This window comes from Chiloscyllium plagiosum, unplaced genomic scaffold (assembly GCF_037043375.1).
Source record: "Chiloscyllium plagiosum isolate Xiang-an unplaced genomic scaffold, Cpla_swu_hap1 HiC_scaffold_1, whole genome shotgun sequence".
In the NCBI taxonomy this organism is placed as follows: domain Eukaryota; kingdom Metazoa; phylum Chordata; class Chondrichthyes; order Orectolobiformes; family Hemiscylliidae; genus Chiloscyllium; species Chiloscyllium plagiosum.
In genome coordinates, this window is record NW_028270139.1 from 76,899,516 (window position 1) to 76,922,580 (window position 23,065).

General features: G+C 38.9%; 1 protein-coding gene across 3 annotated transcripts in view; it reads right to left on the minus strand.

Moving 5' to 3' along the window:
- Positions 1–23,065, minus strand: part of clocka (clock circadian regulator a) — a 142,654-nt gene that overhangs the window by 111,618 nt on the left and 7,971 nt on the right. For 2 of the 3 annotated variants that reach the window (XM_043690694.2, XM_087988202.1), the window contains exons 2-4: positions 10,945–11,034; positions 9,362–9,421; positions 4,988–5,136 (exon numbers count right to left, since the gene is read on the minus strand). In XM_043690694.2, coding sequence (XP_043546629.1) covers positions 4,988–5,136; positions 9,362–9,421; positions 10,945–10,967 — 232 coding nt within the window. In that variant the 5' untranslated portion in view covers positions 10,968–11,034. Of the gene's footprint in view, positions 1–4,987; positions 5,137–5,227; positions 5,488–9,361; positions 9,422–10,944; positions 11,035–23,065 lie in introns of those variants that run through there. The other variant, XM_043690703.2, reaches the window with a different exon arrangement.

Genomic DNA, 23,065 nt, shown 5'->3' on the forward strand with positions numbered 1-23,065 from the left:
GCTCAGCAAAAGGGATAATAGCAAGATTGAGTGATGGTAGCACAGGAGTGGCAACAGACTGACTGCAGAGACAGAGAGCACAAAGCAAGAGGGAGGGTTGACACCAATGGAGAAAGGGTAAGCAAGAGAATGAGCAAAGGGACAAGAGGGAATGGGGGAGAATAAGGAAGAGCAGGATATTGAGCAATCCACAAGCTGAGACAAGTACACCAGATTTTACTGGTGTATACCATTTACAAATGCACTATAGAAATGCATCACAGTTTCTCTGACAGCATTTTCCAAATCCATAACTTCTACGAACTAGAAGTCAAAGGAAACAGATGCATGGGAACACCACCACTTTTAAATCCTCCTCTAAGCCACTTAACCATTTTAACTTGGAACTACATCACTGTTGCTAGGTCAACATACTGGAACTCCATCATTAACAGACTTTGGATGTATCTAGAGCACAGACTTCAGTGGTTCAGGAGGCAGCTCATCATTAAGAATTACCCTTCTTAAGGGTAATTAAGGATGGGCAATAAATACTGACCTAGCCAGAATAGTCTGCATCTTGCAAGTGCAGAAAAAATAAAATGAATTTATATACCATCCACACTGCTTTTGCTCATTCATTTAGTCTGCCCACATTCCCTCGAAGCTTCTTTGCATCCTCACCATAACTTGCATTCTCAACTCGCCTTGTTTAACTTTGTATGCCTTGTTCTGTCTAAACACCCTATGATCTGTATGTCCTTCTATGTATTGACCTGCCTGTACTGCTTGCAAAACAAAACTTTTGTTCTACTTAGGTACATGTAACAATAATAAATCAAATAATTAGACTAGATTCCCAACAGTATGGAAACAGGCCCTTTGGCCCAACAAGAGCAACCCACCCAGACCCATCTCCCGCTGACTAATGCATCTAATTACAGCTAATCCACCTGACCTGCATATCTTTTGGATTGTGAGAGGAGACCGGAGCACCCGGAGGAAACCCAGGCAGACATGTGTAAACTCCACTCAGTTGCCAAAGACTAGAATCGATTCCGGGTCCCTGGCGCTGTGAGACTGCAGTCCAACCACTGAGCCACCGTGCTGCCCTAAACTGACAGCAAAGCTTTAGATATGATTGAAAGTTTCCAGAAAGAAGGTTTGGCCAAATAGAAATTCACAATTCACAAACTTAACAATGCATTTTTGTCTCCATAACTAACTCATTTATCTATCTTGTGAACATTTGAAGCCAGCAGTAATTCTCGAGGTACCCCACTGACAATAGCCTGCCATCCTTAGAATAATCCACTATTCTTATTCACTTCCTGTGAAGCAATTCTGCATCTATGCTAGTGTATTACTCACAATACCATGTGCTCTACTTTTGTGTATTACTCCGCTGTGTGGGATCTTACTGAAAGCCTTCTGAAAATCCAAACACACCACATCCATTGGTCTCCTCTCACCTTCACTACAAGTAACATCCTCAAAGGTCTTCAACAGGTTTGTCAAACATTATTTCCCTTTCATAAATCCATATTTACTCTGCCTAGACATATTATAGTTTTCTGAATACCCAGTTACCACATCCTTTATTATTGATTCTAACATTGGCATGGCTACTGCTATCAAACTAACTAACGTTTATAGCTCTTCATTTTCTTTCTCTCCCATTTTAAATAACTGGTTAACATTTGTTACTTGAACAGTCTGTAAAGTCTTTCCAGAATCTATAGAATTATGATAGATAACTACCAATGCAAACATCAGCTCCTTCAATACGCCTGAATATACTTCATCTGGTCTTTGGGGATTCATCAACATTCAACCCAATTAAGTTTTGAGTATTAGCTCTCACTTAATAATAATTTGTTTCAGTTCATCAGTTTTAAAAGAATTGTCAAATACCAAGTATTTCTCGAGGTTCTGCTTTTCCTTCATGAACACAGCCTCAAAATAATTGCTTTACTTCTCCTATTCTCCATAATAAATTCTCCTGTCTCCACTTGTAATGGGCTCATATTTTTCCTCGCTAATCTTCTACTTTTCACATACCAAAAGAAACTTCCACAGTCCAGCCTTACATTTCTTGCTAGCTTGCATTCATACTTTGCCCTGCATTTGTTTCTTGGTCCTTTGCTGGATTGTAAACTGTTTCCAATCCTAAGGTTTACCATCTTTCCTGGCAACCTTAAGGACTTTCTTTGATTTAATTCATTTTCCAAATTATTTTTAAGTCATGACTGATTCATCGTTCCTGGATATTCTAATGATTAGAGGAATGTATGACTGTTGTAGACAATGCAGTATTTCCTTAAATTCCTTCACGTTGCCTGTCAACTGGCAATCTTTTATAAGGTACTTTCCCAATCCATCATAGACAAACTGTCCCCCATCCCTTTATAGTTGGCTTTGTTTAGATATAGGGCACACCCTACTTTCAAAACTAAACTGTATAATTTTAAAAAATCTAAAATTATGTTACATTATGGTCACCATTTCCGAACAGCTGCTGTAGGACAGTTTTTTTTTAAACTAAACCTAAAACAGCCTGATACCCAATTGGATCCTTAATCTTGTGCTCTGGAAACCTAACTCATACATACTAAAGGAATTCATCCTCCACAGCAATAGTGCTAATTTAGTTCACCCAGTTTGTGTGTAAACTGAAGTTTCCTATTACTATGATATTACTCCATGTTACATAGAGCTCTAATTTCCTAATTTAAACTGTGCCCAACATTACAATTCCATCAATGTTTGTTGCCCCTTGGTGTTTATTAACACTACCTATCTTGACCCTTTGATCCAAGATTACTTTTCACAAACAAACTGATCTCATCCATTATTAACAGTGCCACTGCCTTCTTTGCTCCCCTTCTAACTATCTTTCTGAAATGACAAATATCCATAAATATTCAATTCCAAGCCGCAATCTTCATGTAAGCATGGTTCTTTAATGGCAACTAAATGTTAAATGGGTATGATTTAGTTCTTTGCCTCACAGCTGCAACACAGTTATTCCAGCTGCTACTCTGGATTGGAACCAGAGTTCAAGCTTTAACAGCAAATGGCATTGACTGCAAATGTATTAGTCAAAGATCTGAAATGGATCCATGACTTTCCAAAGAAGGGTCCACTCAGGTGATTTGTCTGCCATTCTACAACATTACAAACTATACCACCTGCAATTTGACTTGTTGAGGCGTGTGTAGCTGCTGCCTTTGTCTTTTGAGATGATAGTGATGTAGGTTTGGAAGGTGCTATCTTTGGCAAATTTCTTCACTCTATCTCCTCCTTGAATTGTATTTGGTGCACTGGCATCCACTGTACTCTCTGGTAGTGAATTCCACAAATTCATGACCCTTTGAGAGCAGTAATTCCTTCTCATCTCTGTTTTAAATGTGTCTTCCCTTAGGCTCAAACTACATAGCTGAACTGTAGTTTCCTGTTTCTGACCTAGCATCTTGAACAAAGGGACTTCAATTGCTACTCTTCAGTCAGATGGAATTTTGCCTGTATCTTGGGAATTCTGGAAACTTAACAGCCTCTTTGCAACCTAAGATCTTAGGATGAAATACATCTGGACCTAGATACTTGTCAGTCCACAGCTCCATCAGTTTGCTTAGTACCACTTCCCTGGTGATTATAATCCATGTCCTCAACTCCACCCATTCCTGGAATGCTTTATTTTTATCACTTATGGTAATGGCAGAAGCAAACTATTTATTCATTCCATCTGCCATTTCCTTGGCATTGACTATTAACGTCCCATTCTCACTCTCTGGAGGAATAACAATTTAATTCCTCTTTTCATTTTTAAATAAATGTAGAAACATTTTCTATCTTGTTTTACATTCTTAGCCACCTTCTATCCATACTCTAATTTCTTCCTCCTGATTAACCTTTTAGTCGTTCTCTGCTGTTCTTTACCTTCTCACCAATCATTGAAGCTGCCATTCATCTTTATTTAATTATATGCTATATTCCATAGGTTTGATGCTTCACTAACATCTTTACTTAACCACGGATGGTGAGTCCACCCTTTAGAATTGTACTTTATTGTAGGAATATATTTATTCTGTGTATTGTGAACTATCCTTGTAAATGTCCGCCACTGTGCCCTAGCACCTGGTATTTCAGTTCATTTAACCTAGCTCAGCTTTCACGCCCACATAGTATCCATTATTTACGCGAAAACACTATACCCAGACATTATCGTCTCTCTTATAAATTGGATACAAAATTCACTCATATCTACTACCTAGATGTGACATTATTGTGCAGACATTAATTCTACAACATTACACAATAATAAGTCTAGTATAGCTTGATTTCTGGTCAGAGTTGTTGTTCTAAGAAACCCTTTCAATAATATTATATGAACTGCTCCTCCAGGTTACTAGTGTGTGGACTATTGATGAAATCATGCCATTTCAAGGAGCAATCAAGTTTTCTATGGAGTTCAATCTGTCTGGGTACATTGTTCAATGAGCGTGTTCTTCATCTCTTCTTTTGCAATCGGTTTCTTGGTGATCTCATGGACTGTCACAATATTGAGATTCAAACATTCCCGGCCGTCCATTCATGACTACTAGCAAAAAATATTGAATTGCCATAACTGCATTTCATTTCAAATATACCAACACAGGGAAGGTGTATCTTGAAAATCTCATACAGGTTTATTTAATAGCTCAGACTACAACTTGCAAATCCAGATAACTAAGCATGTGTCGCCTTATAGCATGATTCTGCCTGGTCTGATGGTCATGTGGTTTCATCCTGGTCCTTGGCTCATTAGTAAACCCAGCTATTGAAACAATAATACAATAAAATTTACCTTTATGATCTTGACCAATTAAAAAATTAAAAGTAAAACCCCCAAATTACTTGCATGAAATAATGAATGGCTCAATTTCCACTTCTCCCTCCCCAATAAAATTAGCACAATTATTTTATAAATTCAAAACAAGGTTTTGTTGGCATAGAACACATTAACTACCTTTGTGCTTCTGTAAAAAATCAATTGTTTTCTGTAATATTGTTGATTTATCCATTTTCCGAGTATTACCAGGTAGCATGGAACCAAGCTCTTTAATAAGCACATTGAACTGATCTCGTCTTTTCTTCTCTGATTTGTTCCTTGACACCCTAAAGACACAAGCAAATAAATGAAAAGATGACATCCACGATTCTAATAAATTTTACATTTTAGGCCTTAAAAATGTATGCAAATAATTACCTGAATTTGGATTGTGACATTTTGTGTAAGTAGTTTTGTAATGAAAAGAAATCTGTTCAAAAGTCACACTCGTTTACTGAAGCCCACTATCTCTATTCACCGCATTTGGATCCATCTTTAGCTAGAAGCGCTGGGTTGATAATCTGCTTTGTTTATGCTTTGATAGAGAGGAATTAATCAGCTTCCTTCTTTCAAATGCTCTCAATTAGCCAGAACAAAGGTTTTTTAAAAAGCATACAGCCAAATCAGACGTCATAGCACTAGAAATAAAACAAAGTCTATTACAAGTTTCTTGCATAAAGAGGGATATTATTTACTGAGAAGAAGAATAAAATCTGAGAATAACAGAATGCAACATCAAACACACCCAAAAGTATAAATTGGAAAAGGAAAGAGTATAAAATACAGAAAGAAAAATCAATAATAGGCAGTTTTATGAATGCTTCATATTAATAATTTCTATTGCCTTGAGTTTAAAGGATTATGGACTTTATTGCTTTTTTTCCCAAAAGAGATCAATGAAAGGACATTGGAACAACTTTTTGTTAACAAGGTGTTGATTGGTAGAAACGTCTCCTGAGAACTGCTTTTTTCTAAAAAAAAAACTGGAGATCTCCTGTCAGGTTCTAGTTTCTGCTTTGGATGCTGTTTGGAGTAGTTTGGGAAAAGCCTGTTGAAGAAACAAGTGTCCCAACTCAGATCTTCAGTTTTTGGTTCAAAAAAAAATCCTTAATGTGGGTCTAGTGAAATATCTGCAGGCTCTTGTTCTAGATGCTTTTGTAAGGAAGGCCTCTGGAAGATTTAGTCAATATTTCCTGAACACCTGTAGTTGTTCAGTGACATCAATCTTTGTGCACCAGAAGATCTCAAGCTTTATCATTTTAGCCTTCAAGAACGAAGACTTAAAAGCAGTGTCTTTTTAAAAATATGAATCTCTGCATCGAAAATGACTTATCCTTTTCCGGTGTGCCTGGCTGTACTTGTAAGTATTATAGGATATCCAAAGTGGTAAACATTGATATTTTCGTGAACTGAGGGTGTAATCAGTTTTGCACATTCATGTAATAGGTTAGTTTACAATAAATCAACAATTCTGTATTCATTAGAACAAAACTAGTTGACTGCCCATTTTATTTTCTCGGGTACCAGTCTAACACAATTAAATCTGATGAAGGAGCGTCGCTCCGAAAGCTAGTGTGCTTCCAATTAAACCTGTTGGACCATAACCTGGTGTTGTGTGATTTTTAACTTTGTACACCCCAGTCCAACACCGGCATCTCCAAATCATGACAATTAAATCTATGTCATGATCTATGGAGTAGTGAGACCAAAAAGGAACAGTGCACTCCTCCCACATCAGTCATGACACTATTTGAAAAAAAATCCTTACAGCACTGAAAGCATTAGTTTTAACTCAAGACCAAAGTTGTTTAATTGATATTTTCTATCCTCAGCAATGGTGACATTTCTGCATATGCTTAAATTTTTGAAGAAGGGAAGTTACTCCAATTTGTGACAGGCTGAGAGAATAAAGAGACTGAGAGCACGCTTTCCAGTCTTGCTGAACAAAGTTATTTCCTTCTCTCTCTGCTCTGATCAAAAGTATTTAACAAAATAAATTGTTTTTTTGTATTCCGATGTCCGGTTTTGTTATTTCCTTTCCCCTCAGCTGTATATTGTGCAGGTGACTTTCAAATGAATATGTGAAAGTTCCAGAAAGATGTAAATGAAACAGCAGATACAGAATTGAGTACTGCATTCAGTCATTTTGATGAAGTTAATTTCAGTGCAAACCAGATCTTGTTTAGAGATGGTTTCATGAACTATCTCAACCTGTTGTCAGATGAGCACTGTGGCCATTCTACTTCAGTGGCTTTCCTTTTTTTAAAATCAGATTTATGCATGAAAGACCCCAGGTATGGAAAAATATCAGAAGATTAAAGTCAAAATTGTGTATTTTTACCACAATCATAAGACTTCTCCTGAAGTCCCCTACATCATAGATGTCAATCTTTAGCCAATTTGATTCACTAAACATGACATCAAGAAACAATTAAAAAGTATTGAATCCTGCAGAGGCAACGACCCAGACAACAATCCACCAACAGTACTGAAAATGAGTGCTCCAGAATTAGCCAGCCCCCTAGACAAGTTGTTCCATTACAGCTACAACACTGGCATTTACCTGGCATTGTGAAAAACTGCATGGGTATGTTGCACAGAAAAAAGCAGCACAAGTGTAAACAGTCTAACCAGGGAACGGATTATACTGGACCTGGATTTGGGAAATGAGTCTGGCCAGGTGTGTGGAGTTTCAGTGGGGAAACATTTCAAGAGTAGTGATCATACTGTAGTGAGTTTTAAGATACTCAAGGCTATGGATAACAGCAGTCCTCGGGTGAAGGTGTTATATTGGGGGGAAGGTAAACTACAACAATATTAGACAGGAACTAGAGAAAGATAATTGGAGTTGGCTGTTTGAGGGTAAATTCACATTGGAAACGTGGGAGTATTTCAAACGGCAGTTGATAAGAGTTCCGGAACAGCACGCGCCTGCGAAAATGAAGAATAGGTATAGCAAGTTACGTGAACCTTGGATGACCAGGGATGTTATGACCTTAGTCAGAAAGAAAAAGGTCACATACATAAGGTCGAGGAGGATGGGAACTGACAAAGCCCTTGAAGCATATAAGGAAAGTAGAAAAGAACTTAAAACAAGGAATTAGAAGGGCTAAAAGGGGTCATTAACAAACAGGATTAAGGAGACCCTCAAGGCTTTTTATACATATATAAAAAGCAAGAGGGTAGCCAGGGAAAGACGTTGGCCCACTCAAGGACAAATGAGGGAATCTATGTGTCGAGTCAGAACAAATAGGTAAGGTCCTAAACAAATACTGTGTGTCAGTATTCAACAAAGAGAAGGAATTGGTGAAGGATGATCTCAGGGAAGGGAGTGTGGAATTTCCAAGCTAAGTTACTATTAAAAGGAAGAGGTGTTGTGAGTCTTAAAAGGTATTAAAAGTAGCTACGTCCTAGGGTCCTGATAGAATCTATCTCAGAATATTGAGGGAGGCAAAAGAACAAATTGCTGAAATATTGACAGACATATTTGTATCCTCTTTGGCCACAGGTGAGGGCCCAGAGGACTGGAGAATAGCCAAAGTTGTCCCATTGTCAGTGGTAGGGAAATTATTGGAAAAGATTCTCAGGGTCAAGATCTATATAGAAGCAAATGGACTTATTAGTGATAAACTGCATAGTTTTGTGCAGGCGAGGTCATGCCTCACTGGCTTGACCAAGTTTTTTGAGGTGGTGACGAAAACAATCGATGAGGGAAAAGCAGTTGATGTTGGCTACATGGACTGCAGTAAAGCCTTTGACAAGATCCCTAATGGCAGACTGGTATAAAAAGTGAAGTCACATGGTATCAGTGGTGAACTGGCAAGATGGATACACAACTGACTATGTCATAGAAGACAGAGGGTAGAGGTGGAAGAGTGCTTTTTGGAATGGAGCGTTGTGACTAGTGGTGCTCCACAGCAGTCAGTGCTTGGATCTCTGACATTCATGGTCTATATAATTGATTTGGAGGAAAATGGAGCAGGTCTAATTAGTATGTTTGCAGATGATACAAAGACTGGAGGAGTTGCAGATAGTGAGGAGGCTTGTCAGCGGATAAAGTGGACAAGTGTTTAATGACCAGTCAAGAGACAATGTATCAAAACGCCTTGTTCCAAGCTTTAAAACTCAAAGGTGTACCATATGAGGACACCCCATCCAACATGGATTGTTTGTTGCATGCTCATCATCTCTGACAGATGGATGGACGCAATGATTTCTCTAAATTTAAGGCAGAGGTGTCATTTGAATCTTGCATTTCATGATTTTATTTAATAATGAAACTAATGAATCAGCTGGAACAGGGCAAGGAAAAGTATATTCTTAGGCTACTAATTTAACTGTTTTGTCGTTTTCTTTGGTGCATCCAGCTATACAAGAGTTTCTGCTGAAACAATAAATATTATTGTTTTCTTTTTAGTATTTGAAAAGAATATAAAGAAAATTTTCAGAATTGTTTATTTAATTATACCTCAATCACAGCAATACTTTTAAAACCTTAATTTGTCGACTCACCTTTTTGCTTTGTCCTTGTCATCTTCATCCATTACCCCATCAAAAATGCTACTGTCATCTCTGATAACACAAGATTTTTAAAAATTATGGCCTCTTAAAATCATCCTCTCATCTTCGAAAAAAATAACAAAACTGGATTTGTAAAAGGAGAAAGTGAGGTCTGCAGATGCTGGAGATCAGAGCTGAAAATGTGTTGCTGGAACAGCGCAGCAGGTCAGGCAGCATCCAGGGAGCAGGAGAATCGACGTTTCGGGCATAAGCCCTTCTTCAGGATTTGTAAAAGATCTTACAGACACTTTTACTACAAAACTAAAGGTTTGAATACTCTGAACTGAAATGATTTTCTGTTAATTCTGATGAATCATCATCGACCTGACATTTACACTTGTTTCTCTCTCCACAGGTGCTGCCTGACCAGGTATTTTTAACATTGATTGTTTTTATTTCAGATTCCCAGCATCAACAGTATTTTAATTTTGAATTAGCTTCTTCTGGAGCCAATTAATCTAGTAGCACGTATGTACACAGACACAAGGATCATATAAATAAATTTGCATTTCCTCCTCATTTCAGTCTGTACTCAACTAAAAAAGAAAAGGTGACAATTTTCCTTCAAAATTAACAACTAATGGAACAAATGGAAAATTACATTTTCCAAGAAAGCAATTTTAAATAGAGGGAACTGATGAACAAGAATTATTTACAATGACAGCTAACACAGCTGGCAGCAGGAAAGTTCAGTGATCAGCTGTTACGTGGGAACATGATTATGGGAAGGAGGTGGACCTCACGAGCAGGATGAGCGCAGTGAGGGTGTGAAAGCAGATAGCAGAGAAACTAGAGAAATATGAGAGCTCACAGCCAGTGGTAGGAAGTTCAGCCAGGTTGATTGATGAAACTGAGGAATGTGACAGAATCAATTGATTAAATAGTCTTAGTCTTAATAGGAAAGAAATTCATAAGCTTCTTATATTTGCTTTTGAGGATGAGGGGGAAAGGGGCAGAAGAGTAACCACCCTCATGATTCCTCAAAGCCTGTCCACCATTTAACAGACACATCTCTTCACATACTTGTTAAGTACCTTGCAACAATCAAGAAGCTTATTGCCATCCAAACAAAACAGGCAATTGACTACCTACTTTAACTTATCTACCTAATTTAAACATTCACTTCCTTTACCACTAATGCAACATGGCATTAGTTTTTACCATCTACAAGGGGCACTGCAGAAACTCACTGAGGCTCCTTCTAAATCTATGACCTCTATCACTTAGAAAGACAGAGGCAGCAGGTGCATGGAAACATCACCATCTGGAAGTTTCCCTCCAATACATACAAAAGTATAGTTGAGTTTAATGGGGAATCTAGATAAGCATGAGGTAAAAGTAAATAGACAACTGTGTTAATAAAGTTAGATGAAGGAAACTGGGAGGAGATTTGATAGCAAAGTGCTACCGTAGATTGGTCAGGCCTAATGGTCTATTTCTCTGAAGTATGTTCTAGGTTATAAAATACATTACTATTGGCTAATTTTACTCAGTGATAAACAAAATAACTTAAAATCAAAATATAAATCTCTTACCTGTCAGCACAGCTTAAGTTCATTTTGTTCCCTTTTTATGGTAGTTTAGGCTGGCAGAGATACTTCATGTTATAATATTTTGTCAACTGCCTACAAAGGAAAAAAAATGAAAAATGAATCTTTACTTGGAACTTGCGAAGATTAAAACTGAAAAGCATTGTAGACATTTTAAAAATGATGAAATTAAAAATTGTATGCACCATGTTTAAGCCAAATTATGCCTCAAAAGTAACCATTCAACCTTCAAAAATGTTTATGGCGCCTGCTAAAAAAATTCATTGATCAGTAGTAATAGGTCTAACAACTCTATATTGCCTTATGGACCAAAGTCGAGTTTGAAAGATTTCACATTATGCAATAATGATAATTGGATCCTTTTCAGCTCTACTTCAGCTTTAACATAAAATGATCCAATGGACTCTCACTAAATTCGTCTTCCACTTTTTCCGTTATTATTTTATCTGCCAAAATACCTCTTTCCCAGTGACTAAGGTTCACATGCTCTCTGTAGGAACAAATAACATCTGACATTTTTTCTTAATGTGTTTCTCCTATTACTGCTCCAATATCTGAGCCAAATTCAGGTTATTGTAGTACTGGATTACCAATTGAGGAGTCAGATAAGACATAACATAATAGGGTTTAGGAGTTTATTCAAGTTCAGGACTCCAATTCCCACAAGAATCTTGGATCTCATTTTGATGTTAAAATTCTTGTGTGTCCATTGAACTCTCTGGATCCAATTTGCCAATTACTGAGGATTTTGCTCAACTGTTTCTTCAGCTTCATTCCCTCCCCCATAGCTTCAAGTATTATAGGACATTAAAATCTTACACACAGTTAAGACCAAAGAAACAAAAAACTTTACGTAAACATGGTTAGAATTCTGAATTCACCGCCACAAATCATCATTGAGGTCGAGTTTATAAATAATGTGAAGATTTTAATACTTTAGAAAGGGTCTTAACTGTGAAAATACATGGCTCATGTAAATAAAACATTATTGCAGGTTTAATAGATGAAATGACCAGTTGGGGATTATACAGTCATAAAATGATGCAATTACATCAGTCAGGAATAAGTAAGAATGAACATATATATTCAGAAGATGAGAGCAAGCCTTTCTTTCAGCGGATATGAACAAGGCTCTTTTTGCATTTATGACTATGAATAGTAGAGTGAGTGCTTTCTTGATGCTGAACAGTATTTTATGATAATCTTATATGCAAACTGTAACTCTATTTGTGTCAGCAGGAGGGTATGAATGCCCACTGGGACCTTAGATATCATAAACCATGTTTTAAAATGGTCAACTGCTTGCAAGCAATACTCAGATGTTGATCCAAACAGCAGACCACAACTTATTTCAGAAAAAAATTAAATAAAAATAGTACTCTATTTAAATCTCCATCATATAAAGAGCAATATATTTTCCGGCTCTCATTTCATTTATCTCATTGTCAGTTCTCAAAGGGTTTTGGGCTGCTTTGCTGATCAGTTTACTAGGAAAGCAATATACAATGGTTATAGTATGGAAAGAGGTCAAAAAGTTCATTATATCCATACTGGCTCGTTGCCAGGCTCATTTATCTTTTTTCCAGACCTATGTTTTTTCTCCTTCAGATAGTAACCCAATACCATTTTGAAGGCCTCAATTAAGTCAAAAAGATAATTCAATTAAATTGATTAAAAATTGATTAAAAAAGGTCCACCTTATTTCAGTATCCAATCTACATACCTTTAGCCTGCCATTTGAATTATTACAAGATAACTTCGACTACATATCACACCATTCCTGATTTGTAGAATGAAAGGCTAACCTGTGAGATATTTATAAGGGAATGAAAGAGAAAATGCTATTATACTCCAGGACCTCAGAGTTTATTTCGAAATGAGACAAATCATTTTCCCTCACATATGCCAGGGCTTTATAAGTATTCCCACTATTGCAGTATCCTCAATCAATGTTATAGTTCAGTTTCCATTTGTAAAGTTGAACATTCTTTTGCCAGGTAATTTGGCATCATCTTTTCTATCCTCACGAGACACACAGCAGTAATTCAAGTCAAAACGTTGTCTCAAATGTATCTAAGGAGCAAGCTTCAGACTTTGTTAATCAATACTCTGAGACTTTATAAAGCTCTGGTTAGGCCCCATTTAGAACACTGTGTCCAGTTTTGGGCATAGGAAGGACATACTGGCTCTGAAGCGTGTCCAACAGATATCCACACGGATGATCTCTGGAATGGTAGGCCTAACATGCGATGAATGGCTGAGGATCTTGGGATTGTATTCATTAGGGTTTAGAAGGTTGAAGGGCGATCTAACAGAAACTTATGAGACAATGCATGGTTTAGAAAGGGCGGATGCTGGAAATTTATTTCCATCAGGCGGGGATATCAGGACCCATGGGCACAGACTTAGACTTAGAACTGAAATGAGGAAATATTTCTTCAGCCAGACAGTGATGGGCCTGTGGAATTCATTGTCACGGAGCGCAGTGGAGGCTAGGACTTTAAATGTCTTCAAGGCAGGGATTGATAAATTCTTAATCTCAAGGAATTAAGCGCTACAGGGAAAGTGCAGGTAAGTGGTATTGAAATGCCCATCAGCCATGATTGAATGGCAGAGTGGACTCGGTGGGCCAAATGGCTTTACTTCCACTCCTATGTCTTATGGTCTTAATATTCACTATTTTCCTGTGCAAGAATGGGCGTATCTTACGTATGATTATAAGACATCAGTGTACTGACAAAATCCATCTTCTATTCCACCAGACCACAAAAAGCAGAATCAATTCAGTATGAGTAAGGCTCAGGGGTTGCCATGCAACCTTAGCATCAACTGGCTTGTACACAACACGTGCTGTACAGGGGAGTGGTTCAAGTATCTCCACTTCTAAAAACAATTTCAGAACCAGTTTGTGGATTTACTGCCGAAGTTGTAACTTGGAACACAAAACCGCGTTCAAAAAACCTTCTTCAAGAGCATCTCCAGACTGTTTCATTCCATTGTAGTGAAGAAGTTAACTATTTTAGTTAACTGTCATCTGCACATTCATTGTTTATTTCTACACAACAAAAGTCCATCATGAAACACTGCTCACCATCAGCCCAAATTTGAGCTATAATAATTCTTGTAACAGTTCATGCAGATCAAAACTAAACGAGAAGAATACAAGTCAAGCATAACTGGTATGAAAAATATAAAGTTTTGCCCACAATTACCATTCCTTAAAATTTGATTTTAAAAGTCAGGTCTAAAAAGGCTTATAGAGGCGGTATTATCACCAGATTACTAATCCAGAAACTCAGCTAACATTCTGAGGACCCAGGTTCAAATCTCGCCATGGCAGATGGTGGAATTTGAATTCAATAAAAAATTTAGAATTAAGGGTCTAATTAGGATCATGAAGCCGTTGCTGATTGTCAGAAAACCTATACGGTTCACTAATGCCCTTTAGGGAAGGAAATCTGTCATCCTTACCTGATCTAGCCTACATATGACTCCAGACCCACAGCAATGTGGTTGACACTTAACTGCCCTTTGGGCAATTAAGAATGGAAATAAATGCTGGCCTAGCCAGAGGGAGCCACATTCCACGAGTGAATCTTTTTCAAAAGAACATGTACAATTCGATTATAATCTCCAAGATTTAAATATTGGTAAAATAAAACTAACTATTGGAATGATGTTTTAACTGCACATCAAAATGCTATTACCTGGTATTGCTCATATCGTGCTCATTCTGAGACAAAATAAAGAACAGATTCAGAATCTCTTAGAATCTCTCTCCCACAGTTACCTCTATATGCTCACACCCTGCTTCCTGTAAGGACTTTATTCCATTCTCCCAGTTTCTCTGTTTCCACTGTATTTGCTCTGACGACACAATCTTCCGCAGAGGGGCCTCAGAAATGGTCACTTTTTTTCCCCTCAATGGAAGGTTTCCTGCTACCTTGGATGAAAGTCCTTAAAATGTGTCCAACCCACTTCCTGCAGTTCTGCCATCAGTCCTTCCCTTCCCCCCCACAACAATGAGGAGGTTACCCTTCTCACTTCCCACCCCACCAACCTCTGTATCCAAGAGGTCATAAGCCACTATTTGCACCACGTCCATTGGGATGCCACCACATATTCCTCTCCCATCCATTGTCAGCATTCAGCAACAACCATTTCCTCTGGGAAACCGTGGTCCACTGCAACACCTCCCCACAACCCATAGTACCTTCCTATGCAATCGCAGATTTACTCATTTATCTCACCATTCAAGATCCCAGACACAACGCTGGTGAAGCAATTTCCTGCAATTCATTCAATCGAGGCTGCTGAAGGATAGATTGGCCTTGGAGGGTATACAATGCGAGTTTACAAGAATGTTAACTTAATTCCAGAAATCCAGGTATGAGGAGAGATTACACAAATTAGGCCTGTTTTCTTTAGAATTTAGAAGATAAAGTGGTGACCTGATCAAAGTCTTCAAGATATTAATAGGAAAAGACAGGGTAGATAAAGATAAACTATTTCTACTGTTTGGGGATTCTAAAACAAGGGGCCACAGTCGGAGAATTAGGGCCAGACCATTCAGAAGATACGTTAGGCAGCACTTCTCCACATAAGGGGTGGTAGCTGTTTGGAACTCTCTTCCTCAAACAGCCGTAGATATTGGATCTATTTCTAATTTTAAGTCTGAGACAGATACAATTTTGTTGAGCAAAGGTATTAAGGGATATGGGTCAAAGGCAGGTATACGGCATTCGGCTTCCGATCAGCCATGATCTCACTGAATGGTTAAACAGGCTCAAGGGACTGAACATCCTACTCCCATTCCTGTGTATTTGTTACTTACAATATAGCCTCCTCTGTACTGGGGAAAATAAATGTAGATTGGGTGACCATTTTGTATATAATCCACGTTCTGTCAATAAAAGTGACCCCAAGTCTCCTGCTGCCTGCCACTTCAACACACTACTCTGTCCCCAGGCCAACATTTCTTTCTCCGGCCTACTGCTCCAGTGAAGATCAATGCAAGCTGGAGGAACATCACTTCATCTTCTGCTTAGGTGCCTCATAGCTTTCAGAACTCAACATAGAGTTTTAACAATTTCAGAGAATTGTTGTCCATTAACTGTCCACACAATCACAGGATCTGGCATGAAATGGACTATTTTCAACTAATTGTACTCGGTATCCATTATCACCTATATAGTTTAACTTCCTCCCGAGTTTACTGTCAACAATCCATCTTCCTGCATATCTATATTTCTCTCACTCTGAGCTTCAGCCCCACCTATCCACTCACTCCTCTCCCCCTCCCCAGTCACTGGCATAAATACCATGTTTTCCTAGCTACTTCTAGTTCTGAAGAAGGGTCACAGAGGACTCAAGATGTTAACCTCTGTTTTCTCTCCACAGATGCAACCAGACCTGCTTAGTTTCTCTAGCAATTTTCTGTTCTCGTTTGTTTCAGAATCTTTCTGCTTAATTGGACTGGACAATTCGGTTAATTGTTTATAAAGGTAACAAGTTTATAATTTCAAGCTTTACCATACCTTAAACAATTCTGACAGAAGTAAAAAGATAGTGCCAGGAATAGCTATGGAAGTAGTATAAGTGAGAGTTCAAGATTTCTGAACTTGAGAGACTGGAATCACTACACAGCAAACTGGAGGTTGAAACCTCCCTCGAGAATATGCTTCAGGAAATGGTCACCCTACCACCAATAAATTAAGCAGAATAAGTGATTAGCCATGCAGAGTAAATCAGCACATGAACGAAATCTCCAGTAGTATGGTACTTCAAGTCAGCTCATACAATTCTGAACAAAACAATAAGGATGAGAATGTCAGGGGGAGCCATCTAGAGTTATTCATTCAATCTGGTGTAAATCCATGAAACTACAGGGCAGTAACTATATAAAGGGTGCAGGAAATGTACTTTTTTTATATACATGGATTTAACAGAGAACAGGTAAAAGCACCAATGTAAATCCCACATCAGTATATTGCCTTTTTGATATTATGACAAAAGGACACCACAAAGATGTACAGCAGTTTGAATTGGGTGGTGGTGGCGGTGGTGGTAGTAGTGAGTGATGATGAATAGAAACAGCTACAAGTCATGGTCCATGTGGGAACCAATTACATAGAAATAAAATGGGTTACACAGTCCTGCAGCACTTCAGGATCTTAGGAGGAAATTAAAAGACCTAAAAAAAAAATTTCTGGATTATCCCAGTGTCACACACTAATAAACACAGAAAAAATAGAAAACAATTTACAACACAGCTGAAGAAATGGTGGAGGCAAGAAGATTTCACATATAGCAAAAGTGACCTGTGTGGGTTGAACCTCCAGAGAATTAAAAACAAACTTCCTTGTAGGAAGGCTAACAAGTGATGGTGAAATTTAAACCAATGTGTGAGGGTATGACCTCCAGGGTGGAAAAGACAAAATGCATAAAATAACTGGGAGTGACAAACAGCACTGGAATTAAAAAAAATTCAAGGGTGAGACAAGGCAAAAGAGAAACAGCATTTGATATTAGATTAGATTAGATTCTCTACAGTATAGAAACAGGTCCTTCAGCCCAACAAGTCCACACCAACCCACCCAGACCTATTTCCCTCTGACTAAAGCACCTAACACTACAGGCAATTCAGCATGGCCAATTCACCTGACCTGCACATCTTTGGACTGTGGGAGGAAATTGGAGTACCCGGAGGAAATCCACACAGACACGGGGAGAATGTGCAAATTCCACACAGTTGCCCGAGCCTGGAATCGAATCTGGGACCCTGGTGCTGTGAGGCAGCAGTGCTAACCACTAAGCCACGTGCCGCCTATGTGCACAAATGCATAGAGCATGTCAAAGGAAATTAGACGTGCACATGCATAAATCATCAGAAAGGGCAATGATACAGTGGCAACAAAGCTAACTCAAAGAAGTAATAACTAATATATTCATTAGCTTTAAGCAGAAATATGTATGAAAAGAAGAAAGGAGTACTAGCAATATTGAACAAATCAGTAATTACAGCACTGGAGATGATTAGAATTTCTTAGGCAATCCATCAGGTCTCAGCTGATTATATAATACATGGGGCTTTTGCATGATTACAATGGTGAATTTTAGAGACCAGTTTGGGCAAAAAATTCTTTCCCCAATAGGGCTTTCTGAAGTTGAAGGTCTCAATGACATATTTAAAGGCAGTGTAGACAAAGATTCACTCATTGTAAACCAGAAACATTATGAGAACATTTATTGGTCACTTCCATACTACAAAAGATGGGTAGCTCCAAGCAGAAGTCAGCGATGCAGTTGAGTAACACCTCACTAGGGGTTCTGAGCCAAGCTATATAGAAAAAACAAGAGGATCTCTTCCCCAAAGCTGACAGGAGGCCTACCATTGGACCAGTGCACCCTTGACTAATATAGCAGCACAGGTAAGCACTATAATGGGAAATGGCCTCATTTACTCAATGTAAACTTACCTTCTTCAAGGCCACACTTGGTCCAACTAAAATAGTTTAAAGGGATACCAAATAGAACAGATAGTGAGCCACGTGGTCAGAACGAGGTAGACTTTACTAGAGCGAGACTGAGATAGAGTAGTGAGAGTACTGAGAGTAGAGGGGTACTGTAAGGGTCAGTACTTGAGCCCCAGTTGTTGACAATATATATCGATAATTTGGAGATGGGAACAAAATGTAATATCTCCAAATTTGCGTTTGATACAAATCAAAGTAGGAACGTGGCTTGTGAAGAAGGTATAAAGCGGCTTCAGGGAAGTTGGACAGATTTGAGCTAGAACATGCATTTGGAAAAATGTGAGGTTATCTGGAAACGGAAAGTACATCTTAAATGTTAAGACATTGGAAAATGTAGATCCCAAAGGGACCCAGTTGTCCTTGTTAATAAGTCACTGAAGGCTAGTGTGCAAATGCAACATGTTATTAAGAAGACTAATGGAATGTTGCCATTTCTTGTGAGTGGATTGAAGTACAGAAGTAATTAAGTTTTCCTTCAGTTCCATAGGAGCTTAGTTAGACTGCAACTGGATATTGTGCGCAGTTTTGATCTCCTTACCATTATTGCTGTCAAGGGAGTACAACTAAAGGTCACCACGGATGGTGGCCCTCTCCTATGAAGAAATAATGGACAAATTGAGCCTGTATTCTCTAAACCTTCAAAGAATGACAGATAAAATCATTGAAATTTACAAAACACTTAAAGGGATGAACACACTAGATGCAGGCAAGATATTTCCCCTGGCTGGGGAATCTAGAACCATGGAGCACAATTTAAAGATGAGGAGAATGCCACTTATGGCCAAGATGAGGAGAAATTACTTTACTTGGAGGATTATGAACTTTCAAAATTCTCTACTAGTCAACTGTGGAAGTTCATTTTTTGAGCATGTTTATAGTAGGCATTAACTTTTTATGGGTTACCAGTGGCATAAAGGATTATAGCTATTGGAGGGTGGGTAAAAAGCTTTGAAGTGGTCAGTCAGCCATGAATGGCGGGGCAGGCTTGGTGGGGTGAATGGCCTTCTCCTGGCCTATGTTCCTAAGATAATAGCGTATAAGCCTCAGCACCACCCAGAATATCTGCACTGGCTGTAGGACACCAACTCATGCTATTAAAATTCTGCCACTTCCTAGACAATGCAATGCAAGGGCTCAGAATTAAACATGCATTTGCACCTCATGAAGCGTTCATGCATCATAGCAGTAATAGAGGCTTAAGAGTGCAGGCTGGAGGAGTCCATCTGGGTTCAGTGCATTGTCATGACTCCCCATCTCAAAACACTCCAGAGATGTCCTGCTGACTATTATGTTTTGTTAACAGCTACTCAGCTTCCTCTCTGTGTGAGCCTAATGCCTCCAGCAAGTCAGACCAAGGAAGGTGCATCTGCACAGGAGAACCTCAGCATTACTATAGCCACCCAGGCCGGATTCAAATTCACAAAGTACACTCAGCAAACTCAGCACAGTTAACAGGTCATATCAGGTAGTAGGCTGTCTCCATCTCAGCTATGGATATCACGGCAAACCTGAACGTAGACAAAGACAAAGACAACATTTTGAGGTTACAAGGGTGCCACAATGGTCAATGCCTACAATGTACACTTGTGTAAATATATTTTTATTTGCAGTGCATACAGGACTGTCGCATTTTCATTACACCACTAGTTGCTGATATAGTTTGCTGCAGCAAAAGAAGTGGAGCATTGCCACATCAAAATGCAAGGCAATCTTCCATTGATAGCGCATTTATCATTTCATCTGCCATGTTTACGCCTCATATTGTTCTTAGTACCGAGGGAAAACTAGATCTATCATTTGTGGATTGCAGCCAAGGTTGGCAGACCAATTTCAGGGACAATATAATGTTGAATGAAGTGAAAAAGTGAAGATAACAATTTTGTGTTCACTCATTGCAGAGAACAGAGAAACAACTCACATAAGGAATAAAGAAATGAGACAGTGCTCTGCGGATTGGAGGAAAGACTAATATCCCCCTTTTAGGATCTCTACAATCAGATAGACCATCCTTAGGAAAAGTAGACAATACACGACAGAGAGATGACAGTCTTAATTTTTTTCAGGGGATGAAGTAAAGTGTTTGGCATTGTCTTGGCTATAGGGCAGTGGAAGTACAGCCATCAAATATTCTTAGCAAAAGCAACCTTAAGAGCTATAGAAGACAAAGCTCTCCAGTGTTAAAGGGATAGTGAGGAAACAAGGTAATGAGTTACATCAAAAATGATTTAGAGACTGCAGAGCATGCTCCAGAATAAAAATAGCAGTCCAATTGGCCCAATCACGCTTGTCTTTCCTCTCTCATGTTCTGACATTAGCCTTGCAAAGTTCTCAAGAAGGAATAATTCTCATTTGAAGCAGGTACCAGGACGACATGAGTCAACACGCTGAGGAAGGGCAGCATATGGCTTTCAAGGTAGCATGCATATGGGCTTGCTCAAGCTTAGCTATATAGTATATTCCCATCCATGAGCAGATAGTGCCATGTAGGTACTGTTGCCCATGATTAGCCTAGTGGCTATGTTTCTCTCTTGAGTTTGATATAGGCGAGGAACACACTACATAGTAGAAATAGAACAGGATGCTTTACTTAATCAAAGCATACCTCAAAATAAATAAATCGTGTATGTCTCAAGCAGGAAGCAGATTTTTAAGAAGCACAACCGAAAAAAAAACAGGTATCCACTCATCATTCAGCCTGGAATCTAGTCATAATTTTTTCTTTAATCAGCACATTTACCTCATTTGAGCTTTGTCTGGATTTTTTCTTCTTCATAACAAACCTCCTGGCCCATGTCATGACCAATACTATTTCCTTCCTGATCGGAGGAGACATCATGGTCCTCCAACTCTTCCTCTTCAAAAGCATTCACACTTTGTTGAGTGAGGGTGGGGGGTCAGAGCAGCAGACAGCCGTGTAACCATTGAGGTGCACTGAAAACATTAATTCATGATCCAGATGTAGGAATCGTGAATGTTGACTGGATACTATGCATAAATTTGGCAGTATTCAATCAGTATGGTCCCACAATAGCTGCACATTCAGGGAGCAGAACCTTTTGCTGATCCCAGGGAGCTGTGACAGAAATGTGTATGCAATCTATTGCACCTTCCCTGATGGCAAACATGCTAATGCAGCAAATTGGATGCAGAGAGTGTGGGAAGTGCAAAGTAAAACTCTTAAATTCCCAGGCTTTTTCAAAATAGAGCACCACTGATCTACTGTACATTGTTTTGAAAAGAAGATATCCTGTCTGTCATAAGCTTCTAGCTGGAAAATGGAAGTTCTTGTTCTGGAGCCTGTTACTTCCTCCAGCCAGGTTCCTTAAGGTGTATAAGTTCTCTCTTTCCCTCCATGATTTTATTCACACCTCAAACATCGAAAGATGCCAGTCCATACCTTGAACATCAGGAGATGCCAATCAGCTCACAAGGTATTGTAGCTCCTTGCCTTTATGGGACCTCATTGTAACACAACGCTGTCGGTTCTGAAGTGATGGTGTTTGTTCTGAAAAGATGGTTCCCTTTGACCAATGTTCACCTGTGCGTTGTAATCCATCAATGTCACCACACCACCCATCATCCTTCACTGACCACTTTGTGACTTTTTGCTCATTAGTCCTTAACTCACATGTTTCCACTGATCCCATCATTTTCTATGTCGATTTTCCTACTCTTCCTCAAGCCAATTATGATATACATCTCAATGCCCTTCCTGATCCATTACTTTTAAACTAACCTGCACCTTACCTTTTCATGTCAACCTCTGTGGAACAATGCAATACTTATCCGTGACCTCACCCAGTCACTTCAAACTTCTCCACCTGACTGCAACTAAGCTCTCTAGTGCACAGTATTACCATTTAGAATCCCAGACAAAAGTCCAATATCACTACCCACTCCATAAAGACTAAACTCTCCGGTACATAATGACTGCTGTCAGCCTGAACGACCCAGAACAGGACAGACCTGATGCCACGTCTACTATTGTACCCTTGGATGGACAATGCCACACCCTTCAAGCGTTCCTGCTTTCTACACTGACTCTTCCTCACTAATACCACTTTTGCTTCACACTGCCCTAAGGAGACAGTGAGTCACTTTCCTGTAACACTTTTGCCTTATTTGAAGAACACCATAACTGAAACACTCACATTGATTTAAACTCATATCACTGCAAAGAGATGTTATGAACCCAGCTGATTATGCTACTGGACAAATCAGATCCCAGATAGAAGAAAACCTTCAGCTATGTATACCTAACAATAAAAATAATTTCTTAGTAGTACAGAAAATAAATTTTGCCAGAAGGAAACAAGCTGAAGCGTTTCATCTTGTATTCATTAGAACCAGGACACAAGAAAAAGGACCCAATTTTATAAAAAGATGCGCTGATTGGTTGTGCTATCACTGATTCTGGATTAGTGGTGCTGGAAGAGCACAGCAATTCAGGCAGCATCCGAGGACAGGCAAAATCGACGTTTCGGGCAAAAGCCCTTCATCAGGAATAAAGGCAGAGAGCCTGAAGCATGGAGAGATAAGCTAGAGGAGGGTGGGGGTGAGGAGAGAGTAGC